The sequence below is a fragment of the Orycteropus afer genome, unplaced genomic scaffold, assembly GCF_000298275.1.
Source record: "Orycteropus afer afer isolate SDZICR_OR568_19922 unplaced genomic scaffold, OryAfe1.0 scaffold00062, whole genome shotgun sequence".
NCBI classification, from domain to species: Eukaryota; Metazoa; Chordata; class Mammalia; order Tubulidentata; family Orycteropodidae; genus Orycteropus; species Orycteropus afer.
In genome coordinates, this window is record NW_006921649.1 from 6,436,886 (window position 1) to 6,448,740 (window position 11,855).

An 11,855-nucleotide genomic window follows, 5' to 3' on the forward strand; every position below is an offset into this window, starting at 1 on the left:
CTTTAGGTGAAAGTTTACATAGCAAATTAATCTTCCAATCAATAATTCAACCACAAATTGTTCCATGACATTGGTTGCAATCCCCACAACGTGTCAGCACTCTGCACATTTCTTCCCTGGGTTCCCCATTTCCATTTGTCTGGTTTCCCTGTCCTTTCCTGCCTTCTCATCTTTGGTTCTGGGTAAATATTGTTCTTTTGGTTTTGTATAGTTGATTCTAAGGAGCATTCTCTTCCCAAGTATTATTTTTTTATTTTATAGGCCTATCTATTAATTGGCTGAAAGGTAACCTCTGGGAGTATTTTCAGTTTCAAGTTAGAAAGCTATCTTTAGGCAGCAGTCTCAGAGGTTCCTCCAGTCTCTTTCAGACCAGTCTGGTTTTTTTTGTTTGTTTTTTTAATTTTATTCTACATTTTTATCCATTCCAACCAGGACTTTCTGTTGTGGTCAGAGTGGTTGGTAGTGGTACCCAGGAACCATATAGTTATTCTGGTCTCAGGTTAGAGGAGGCTGTCGTTCATGTGGGCCATTAGTTCTTTGGACTAATTCATACGGTTTTTAATGGCTGATCTTTCAAGTAGATTGCCAAACCTTCTTCTGAGGCACCTCTGGGTGGACTCAAACCTCCAACCTTCCAGTTAGCAAGCATGTTAACTGTGTGCACCACCTAGGGACACCGCTTAAAGTAACCAACACCCTCTGTAATATTCAATATAATCAAACTATTGTACTGTGCTTATGAGGAACCTGTACACAGAACAAGAGCCAGATATTCAAACAGAACAAGGGACCCCAGAGATATGCACTCACCTACCCTAGGGAGATGCACCCCTTAGATTAATTACCCATGAGACATTAGAGAGGAAGCATTCATACAGAGGGATAGCTGGACAGATGGGAATGTATAAATAAGAAGGGCACAAGGAGGAAAGGGGAGGAGAGCTTTTTATGGTTGGGGATTATAACCAGGGCCATGAAACCAAATGTGCATGAACTGTTAAGAGTAAAACAAATGTTCTTTGTAAATTTGCACTCAAGTCACAATAAAAAAAATTCAAAAGAAAAGAAACAGAACAAGAGGATACTACATGGTTTAAAATCAAGAAAGGTGTATGTCAAGGTTGTATCTTTTCACCATACTTATTCAGTCTGTGTGCTGAGCAAATAATCTGAGAAATGGACTATATAAAGAAGAATGCATCATCAGGATTGGAGGAAGACTCATTAACAACCTGTGATACGCAGATGACACAACCTTGCTTGCTGAAAGTGAAGAGGACTTGAAGCACTTACTGAAGAGTATCAAAGACTACAGCCTTCAGTATGGATTACATTTCAATATAAGGAAACAAAAATCCTCACAACCAGACCAATAAGCAACATCATGAGAAACAGAGAAAAGATTGAATTTGTCAAGGGTTTCATTTTACTTGGATCAACAATAAACACCCATGAAAGCAGCAGTCAAGAAATCAAATGATGTATTACATTGGGCAAATCTGTTGCAAAAGATCTCCTCAAAGTGTTAAAGAGCAAAGATGTTACTTTGAAGACTAAGATGCATCTGACCCAAGCCATGGTTTTTTTCAGTTGCCTCATATGCATGCCAAAGCTAGACAATGAATAAGGAAGACCAAAGAATTAATGCCTTTGAACTGTGGTGTTGATGAAGAATATTGAATGTCCCGTGGACTGCCAGAAGGATGTCTTAGCAGATGGCAAGTTCAAAGTCCATGGGTCAAACGTCAAGCTAGAGACCTCTCCTGACTCACACAGCTGAAGGGGCTGAAGAACCTAAGATCAGCAGGCAGTACAGCAGGCTGATTTTAAAGGCTGACAAAGCACAGTTGGAATGCTCCTCAGAAGTGAGGATGAAGAGACTTCACCTCTTGTACTTTAGTTATGTTGTCAAGAGTAACTAGTCCCTGGAGAAGGACACTGTGATTGTTAAAGTTGTGTGCAAACATGGCTGGGCCATGATTCTCAGTGGTGTAGTTATGATGTAATCATCTCCTATCATGAGATCTGATATAATGTAATAACTTCCATGATAAGATATGCTGTGAGCAGCCAGTCAGTTGACAAGGCATTTCCTCGGGGGCGTGGCCTTCTTTATATGTATATGTGTGTGTATATATAGGCATCCTGGGAAAATTCTCTGGCTTTCTGCTGGATATGGATCCTGCATCTGGCTCATCATCATCTCTGGTTCTTACTCACTGCAGTCAGACAGATTCCAACTCATAGAGACCCCTCCTTGGGTTTCTAAGATGGTATCTCTACAGAAGTAGATTGCCCAGTCTTCCTTCCAAGGAGTGGCTGGTAGGTTTGAACAACCAGCCTTCTGGTTAGCAGTCAGATGCCTTAGGCACTATGCCACCAGAGCTCCTCCTCTGGTTCCTATACCATTTCTATATGGTATCCTGCTGTATTGCCTATGAATCTTGGGATTCTTGCCTTTGTCGCCTGTGAGCAAACAGTTTGGCATTTTGCCTGTCAATCTTGGATTCATCAGCCTCCAAAACCAGCCTGCTGTACTGCCTGCTGATCTTGGGTTCTTCAGCCCTTGCAGCTGTGTGAGTTAAGAGAACTCTCTAGCTTGATGTTTGACCCACAGACTTGGGACTTGGAATTGGGCAAACCTGGATTGGAATCCTGGCTCCACCACTTAGCATCCTGTGACATTGGATAAGGCAGGTCAGCTCTGTGATCTTCACTTTTCCCATCTGTAAAATGAAGATAATCTCTTTTGGCACTGTGGTAAGGCCTCATCCTGGCACCTAGAGCATATCAAGTCCTCAATAAATACTAGCTAATGTGGCTCTGCAAAATTCCTTTATGAGGTTGCTCCCTGTGTAATCACATGTTTAATGGTTCTTTTATTAGTAGATAGTGGTGCTGATGGGTGAAAAAGGTGGAACAAAAGCACCTCCGTCCAAGTAGTTCCATCTAAGTGCACTAAAAAAAAAAAAAAAAAAAACCCAAACACAATGCCATTGAGTCAGAGCCAACTCATAGCGGCTGTGATTAAGTTAAGTTTGTATGTCAACTTGGCTAGGCCCGGTTGAGTGGCTGAGCATTCCCCATGGTGAGATTGGTAATTAACTCCATGGTGTAATCTATTGGAGCAGCTGAGTAGCTGCTCTGGGTATGTGGTCTGCTTCCCATATATAAGAAACAGCTTTGGGAATAATCTCTAGCTTATGGCATGCTTGGACCCCACATGTGGCTGTGTTGTTGCTCAGCAGCCTGCCATGCTCTGTGACCTTGGGACTTTGTGGACTTGAATTAATGGCCTGCCGTGTAGTTTGGTAACATCGGGACTGTGCCATCTTATTTGTTGACCTTGGGTTTGTCAGCATCAGCAGCCAATAGCTGCCTGAGTGAAGAGATGCCTCTAGCTTCAGTGGGCCAGAAGCAAGAGGCAGAGCTGAAGCCCAAGGTCACAGGGCTTTCACACAGCCCCTAGAGCCTGGCACCTTGAACTCGGACTTCTAGCCTACCAAACTGTAAGAGAATAAACTCCCATTTGTTCAGGCATCCCATTTGTGGTATTTTCCTGTCGGAGCTGCACTAGGTAACCAGAAGAGCGACCTCTCCTTGGGTTTCCGAGGTGGTATCACTACGGAAGTAGATTGCCCAACCTTCCTTCCGAGGAGTGGCTGGTGGATTTGAACCACCAGCCTTCTGGTTAGACATCACATGCCTTAGGCACTATGCCAGAGGTTTTAATCAGCATTGGGGGTGGAGATCCAAGATATATTTTCCCTATTGGGCAAATCCTAAGGGAATTATTATGTTTCTGCACAGTCACACTGAGCCAACTAACTAGATATCAAAATCTCTGCCTTTGGCTGGAATTCTGTCAACTCAGTGTGGTAACACTGTCCCATTACTGATCAGAAGCTTGGAAGCTATGAATGTTGTTAAGAAGTAAAGGTTGGAATAGCAATAAGTTACTATTTAACAAACCAATTGGCATCAACTTGACCCACTGACTCTATGAGTGTCAGAGTAGAACTGTGCTCCATAAGATTTTCAATGGCTGAGTTTTTAGAAGTAGGTCACCAGCCTCTAGGTTGACTTGAACTTCCAAACTTTCATTAAGCAGCTGAGCAAATTAACCATTTATGCTACCCAGGGACTCCACTATTAAATACAGTGCATTGGCTACACCAGTATTTTCAACCCTAGAGTCTATAGGGGAAAGAATAATTATAAAAGGATATTCCCTAAAGTGAACTCTCTTCAACAGATGGTGCTGAAACAACTGGATATCTATATGGAAATAAAATAAATTGACTCTTACCTCACATCATATACAAAAAAAATAATATGCAGTACATCACAGAGCTAAGCATAAAAGCTTAAACTATAAAAATTCTTATATAGGAGAAATCTTTGCAGGCTTGGGGCAAAGATTTCTTTGAACATTAAAAGTAGAAAACAAAAAAGAAACTAAACGGTAAATTAGATTTTTTTTTTTTTAAATAAAAAACCTCTGTTCTTTGGAAGATACTATTAGGAAAAAGTCAAGCCACAAACCTAGATAAAATATTTGCAATATGTACATATGACAAAGGACTCAAATCCAGAATATGTCAAGAACTCTTACAACTCAATAATAAAATGACAATACAATTTTTTAAAGGGATAAAGATTCTAACAAATATTTCATGAAAGGAAATATATAAATGGTGAAAACGCACATGAAAAGAACCCCAACAGAGAAATGTAAATTAAAACCACAAAGGGATACCAGTGGAGACCCAGAAATATGACTAAGTTTAAAGACTGACAATACCAAATGTAAATGAATAACTGAAACACTCACCATTGCCAGTAGTAATGTAAAATGGTTCAACCAGTTTAGAAAAAGTTTGTCAGTTTCTTAAAAAGATAATCTTACACCCATTTATGGTCCTAAGTACATGTCTAAGAGAAATGAAAACACATCTACACTACACTCCTTGGAGAGAACAATCATAGAAGAAAGAAGGGCTGCTTATGCACAGGGAGACAGCTCAGGGGGCAGGAGTGCATGGAGGAATGGACACAGGGAAGAGGTTAACTGTTGGGAGGGAGTGGGAGGGGAGCTGTTGCATTGGGGTAAATTTTAGTCAATGTCATGAGGCAAAGTATATGTGAACAGCTATATGGGAAGTGAATTTGTTCTGTAAATTTTCACCCAGATCACAATTAAAAAAAAAAAAAAGGAATTCATTAATTCTCCCCCCCCCAAAAAAAAAAAAGAAGAAAAGGAAACACATCTACAGAAATATTCACAGGAGCTTTACTCATAATGGCTAAAAAATGGAAACAGTCCAAATGTTCATTTACTGATCAATGGCTGAGCAGATTGTGAATGGCTTAACAAATTGTGGTATATCCATCCAATGGAATATTACCAGTTGCCAAGGAGTCCCTTTTAATTCATGGCAACCCATGTGTCAGAGAACTGTGCTGCACAGGGCTTTCAGTGGCTGATTTTTCAGAAGTAGATTGCCAAGCTTTTCTTCCAAGGTGCTTCTGAGTAAACTCAAACCACCAGCCTTTTGATTAGCAGCCAAGTGTGTTAATCATTCTCACCACCCAGGAAGCCCCAGTAGAATATTACTCAGCTTTAAAAAAGAACCAACTACTGGCACAGGTACCAACATAAATTAATCTCAAATATATCATGCTGAATGAAAGAAGCCAGACCCAAAAGATCACAGACTGCTTCATGGATATGAAACTCTAGAAAAAGCAAATTTACAGTGACAGGACACAGATCAGCCACTGCCTGGGGCTGCACATTGGGGCTGGGAGGATTAAATAGGAAAGGATACCATTTGAGGTGATGGAAATGTTCTATGTCTTGATTATGGTAGTGGTTGCACAGATAAATACATTGGTCAAAATGCAACAATGTACATTAAAAGTGGATGCACTTTATTGTACAGTAAAACCTGCAAAATCCAGAACCTATATATGGTAGAGAAGAAAACTCAAATATTTCTCATTAATAGAAAGCCATAGGAAAGTGGTAAGACTGGAACCTGTCAAAGGCAGAAAACCTGCAAGACTCAGAAAAACAAGGCTTGTTGTTGTTGTTGTTATTGTTGTTAAGTGCCGTCGAGTCGTTTCCGACTCATAGCGACCCCATGCACAGCAGAACGAAACACTGCCCGATCCCGCACCAGCCCCACAATCCCTGCTATACTCGAGCCCATCATCGCAGCCACTGTATCAATCCATCTCGTTGAAGGCCTCCCCCTCTTTCGTCGACCCTCCACCCTACCAAGCATGACATCCTTCTCCAGGGAATGGTCCCTTCTTACAACATGACCAAAATAGGTGAGACGAAGTCTGGCCATTCTTGCTTCCAAGGAGCATTCTGGCTGCACTTCCTCCAGGACAGATCTGTTAGTTCTTTTAGCAGTCCATGGTACTTTCAGCATTCTTCGCCAGCACCACAACTCAAAAGCATCAACTCTTCTTCGGTCTTCCCTATTCATTGTCCAGCTCTCACATGCATACAAGGTGATTGGAAATATCATGGCTTGTGTCAGGCGCACCTTAGTCCTCAAGGAGATATCCTTGCTCCTCAGCACTTGAAACAGTTCCTTCGCAGTTGACTTTCCCAATGCTACACGTCGTCTAATGTCCTGACTGCTGCTTCCGTTGGCATCGATTGTAGAACCAAGCAATGTGAATTCCTTGACAACCTCAATCTTCTCTCCATTGATTGTGATGCTGCTCATTGGTCCAGTTGTGAGGATTTTTGTTTTCTTTATGTTGAGATGTAATCCATACTGCAGACTGTATTCTTCAACCTTCATCAGTAGGTGCCTCAAGTCATCCTCACTTTCAGCAAGCAAAGTTGTATCGTCTGCATATCTCAGGTTGTTAATGATTCTTCCTCCAATCCTGATACCACGTTTTTCTTCATATAGTCCAGCTTCTCGGATTATTTGCTCAGCATATAGATTGAATAAGTGTGGAGAAAGAATACAACCCTGACGCACTCCCTTCTTGATTTTAAACCATGTAGTGTCCCCTTGTTCTGTTCGAACGACAGCCTCCTGGTCAAGGTACAGATTCCTCATGAGTACAATCAAGTGCTCAGGGATTCCCATTCTTCTCAATGTTATCCATAATTTGTCATGATCCACACAATCAAATGCCTTTGCATAGTCAATAAAACACAAGTAAACCTCTTTCTGGTATTCTTTGCCTTGAGCCAAGATCCATCTGACAACAGCTATGATATCCCTTGTTCCACGTCCTCTTCTGAATCCGGCTTGAACCTCTGGAAGTTCTCTGTCAATATACTGCTGCAAACGTTTCTGAATTATCTTCAGTAATATCTTACTTGCATGTGATATTAGTGATATTGTTCTATAATTTCTACATTCTGTGGGATCACCTTTCTTTGGAATGGGCACAAATATGGATCTCTTCCAGTCAGTTGGCCAGGTAGCTGTCCTCCAAATCTCTTGGCATAACTGAGTGAGCACCTCCAATGGGGCATCTGTTTGTTGAAATATCTCAATCGGTATGCCATCAATTCCCGGAGCCTTGTTCTTCGCCAGTTCTTTCATTGCAGCTTTGACTTCTTCCTTCATTACCATTGGTTCTAGATCATATGCCACTTCCTGAAATGGATGAAGATCGATCAGTTCTTTTTGGTACAGTGACTCTGTGTATTCCTGCCATCTTCTCTTGATGTTTCCTGCATCATTCAATATTTTGCCCATAGAATCTCTCACTATTGCAACTCGAGGCTTCAATTTTTTCTTCAGTTCTTTCAGTTTGAGAAATGCTGAGCGTGTTCTTCCCTTTTGGTTTTCAGACTCCAGGTCTTTGCACATTTCATTATAGTAATTGGCTTTGTCTACTCGAGCTGCTCTCTGAAATCTTCTGTTCAGCTCTTTTACCTTTCCATATCTTCCGTTTGCTTTAGCGATTCTCCGCTCAAGGGCAAGGTTCACTTCTGTCATCCACTTTGGTCTTCTCTTCTTTTCTTGTCTTTTTAGTGATCTCTTGCTTTCTTCATGGATAATGTTCTTGATATCTTCCCACAATTCATCAGCTCTCACAGTTTCACTGTATGTAAATTATACCTTACCAAAATTGATCTTTTTCAAGGCCATGCCCTGACTCCTGAAAAGGCTTGGAAGCCTGGTCTTTGTCCCATTTAAAGTTAGGCCAGCAGAGGCTGAGTGATCCCTGAGTGAGTGACAAAGCCCTTTGTTGTCACAGGAGGTATGATGAGACCAGCGAGAACGAGGCAGCAGCAGAGGAGGAGGAAGAGGAGGAGGTGTTTGCTGAGAAGCCTTCACTGGATATGGACAAGTGCCCCGCAGCATTAAAGGTAGGGAGGGCAGGGCTGGGGAATGGAGTGGGGGGTGGGGGGCTGTCTCAGGGAAGTAGTCTACAACCCTTGGAGCCCAGGTAGTCAATAAAGTTTTGGTATTAGGTCTCCTCCTCCAGAGCCAAGGGGTGGGTAGGTCCTTGGTTTGGGTAGCCTACAGAAGGCTACCCAATGATCCATTGGATCATTTCAGTGACCATAAACCAGAAGAGGTAGGCTCACCCTTCTCATCTCTCCTACCCTCTGCTGTTTCTATTTCTCTGGACAGAGCCCAAGCTTTGCAATTAAATGGGTCTGAATTCAAACCCTGGCTCTGCTACCCCTTGGCTGTACAATCTTAGGCAGTTCACTTCATCCCTCTTGAGACGAACCCATCAGCTGCTCTGTAGGAGGAAGATGTGGCAGTGTGCTTCTGTAAAGATCACAGCCTTGGAAACCCTGTGGGGCAGTTCTGCTCTGTCCTACAGAGTTGCTGAGTCAGAAATGACTCGATGGCAATGGGTTAAAATGGGCACAATAATGCCAACCTTGCAAATGGTTTCTAAGACTTTGAAGGAATGTATTTCTTCATTTGGGCCTTCCCAAGTGCCATAGGAAAAGGGATTCCAATCATATTCCTTTCACCTCCTGCTTCCCCACTGCACTAGGGTTACATGTTATAACAAGATTCACTCCCCATGAAGATCTCTATGTTCTTTCTACCTGCTGTATTCCTGAAAAGAGAGCACTCTGTTATGTTTAAGCAGGCATGTGGGAGTGGAAGTGTGGGCTGTGCATTGCATAGAGGTGCCCAGGCAAGGAACCTACAGGAGAACCTGGGGACTTCTAAGTACTCCACAAAAAGTTGGTTTTTGTAGGGGTTTTTTTGTATGTTTGTTTTTTGGTGTACTGTTTCTTTTACTCTTTGATGAGATAAATAGAAAACCTGATGACCCAGTTTTAAAAAACCTGACTTGCTGATTATTTCCACAATTGTAAGAAAGCATCTCAATTCTTGGTGGGGCACTGGAGGCTTGGGTGTGTCTCTATCAACATCTCTACCAAGTCTTAGGTTGTGAAGTCCAGGGCATCAGGGCATTAACTACCTCTACCTCTCACTAGCTCCAATTCACAGCTGTTGTTGGGAAAGGGGGCCTGAATGCCTGACCTTTGGTGCTATATTGTCTGGGCTGGGCTGAATTAATCAAGCCAGGCTAGAGATGAGAAAGCTCCAAGCTCTATCTTTGCGCCAAAAACATGAGACAGGAGTGGGGAGGAGTTGAGAGTATGCCCCATGAGTCTCGGGTGAGTGGCTGAGAACTTGTGGAATCTGGTGGCATCAAAGTTGTGACTTCTTCCTCAGGTGGACAAAGAGACCAACACAGAGACACCAGTCCCATCCCCCACTGTGGTGCGGCCCAAGGACCGGCGGGTTGGCACCCCATCCCCAGGACCATTTCTTCGAGGGAGCACCATCATCCGCTCTAAGACCTTCTCCCCTGGACCCCAGAGCCAGTACGTGTGCCGGGTAAGCAAGTGTGTGACACCGTTCTCCTCCCAAGGCACTGCTTCCCTGGGAATAATGGAGAGGCTCCAGCCTTACACAGTTCTGGGTATAAATCCCAGTTCCTCTCACCCTCACATGTTGTTGGGTATCTGCTGAGGATCAGTTTCCTTATCTGGGATTAATTGACCAGCTTCACAGGGTTGTTTTAAGGCTTGGGTTAGATAAAAGGACTCAGTAACCAGTCTATGGTCAGTGTTTGTATTATTATTATTAATTATTATTCCAAGGGACTCTCCACCTCCTCCTTGTTCACACCCTCCCCTTCCTTCCACTTGCTGAGATCAACTTGACCCACTCACTGTTCCTGAATAGACATTTCTTTCCCACCTCCAGAGTTTCTTGTGTGCAGCCTGAGTTTGCAAAATGCCTACAGACATGTTTTATTTGGCCATAGGTTTTTGGGTTTTGGCTTTTTTAATTGAAGCAGTTGCCAGTATTTTAAAATTAGGAAAGGCAGTTAACAATAAATTAGTTGCCAACATTTCAAAATTAGGAGAGTCACTTAACAACATAAAAATTGAATTTCACATGAAATTCCATTTTCTCTTAGGGAAAAAAGGACTTAGTGGCACCATGGGTCACACATTCTCTCAGTGCCACACTTGGCTGGGGCTGAGCAGCTTTGGTGGCTGCCTGTAGATGAAAAGAGGGAGAGGAGATGCTTTCCAGGTCACTCTGGCTTCCACTTCGCCCTCTTTCCCTAATTAAAGTTCCCACCTGCTCCTGGAGGCATCATTGGAGTTTATAAGCCCTGCAGGCCTCTGCTCTTTCACAGCTTTACCTTGTGATCCCATTCTTCTACCTGTTCCTCGGCCAGCCCTCTTTCCTTCCTGCCACAGTGAATGGAGGGTTTGAGTACTTAACCATGTATGAGGGTGTCATGCTGGTTGCTGGGGAAATGAGACCCTGCTCCCCACCTTCTGTGGACATGGATCAGAAACATATGCATACATTACCTGAGTCCTGTGCTTCAATGATACATCTGTGAACATACTTCCTTCCCCTCCACCAAATAGAGCCATTGAACAGTAACTAGAAGCATGAAGAGAGTTTCAATAAGTCATCCCAGAAGTGGCTGTTAAAAACACCTGTGGACCTTTGTCTATATCAGCCTACTCCTTACCTGGCTAGTTAGTGAGAGGGGCTTCTCAATAGAGTATTCAATGTCCGAGGCCTACAATTAAAACATTGAGTAGAGAAGCTAACCTTTTAACATGAAAATTTTCACCAATTTACTATTTATCAGGTTATTGTTGTTAGCTGCCATTCAAGTCAGCCCCTGACTCGTGGGGATCCCATACACAATGGAATGAAACGCTGACTGGTCCTGCACCATCACCATGATTGGCTACAGATTGGACTGTTGTGATTCATAGATATTTTCATTGGCTGCTTTTTAGAAGCAGATTTCCAGGCCTTTCTTCCTAGTCTGTCTTAGTCTGGAAGCTCCACTAAAACCTGTTCACCATAGCAACATGCAAGCCTTCACTGACAGGCAGGTGGTAGCTGTGTATGATGAGGTGCACTGGCCAGGACTGAATCCAACATTATCACTTGCCAGGTCTCCCACATGGAAGTCCAGAATTCTACCCATGTTTAGTTCCCATTAAAACATTCCCTGCAGTCCCTCGGAGTAATAATCTAATCCCCTCCCTTTTGTGTCAAGTCTCTAACTAATTGTTTGTAGTTATGAGCATCTGAAAAGATAATGCAAACACAATTTGTGTTGGCTGTTGTTGTTAAGTGCCATCGAGTCATTTCTGACTCATAGCGACCCCATGCAAAGCAGAACAAAACACTGCCCAATCCCGTGCCAGCCCCACAATCCCTGCTATACTTGAGCCCATCATTGCAGCCACTGTGTCAATCCATCTCGTTGAAGGCCTCCCCCTCTTTCGTCGACCCTCCACCCTACCAAGCATGACATCCTTCTCCAGGGAATGGTCCCTT

At 43.0% G+C, this 11,855-nt stretch overlaps 1 protein-coding gene across 1 annotated transcript in view; it reads left to right on the forward strand.

Annotated features, from left to right (window-relative positions):
- The window catches only part of WWC1 (WW and C2 domain containing 1), a 221,303-nt gene that overhangs the window by 193,778 nt on the left and 15,670 nt on the right, over window positions 1-11,855 (forward strand). The window contains exons 18-19 of the mRNA XM_007939741.1: window positions 8,248-8,359; window positions 9,702-9,866. Coding sequence (XP_007937932.1) covers window positions 8,248-8,359; window positions 9,702-9,866 — 277 coding nt within the window. The remainder of the gene's footprint in view (window positions 1-8,247; window positions 8,360-9,701; window positions 9,867-11,855) is intronic.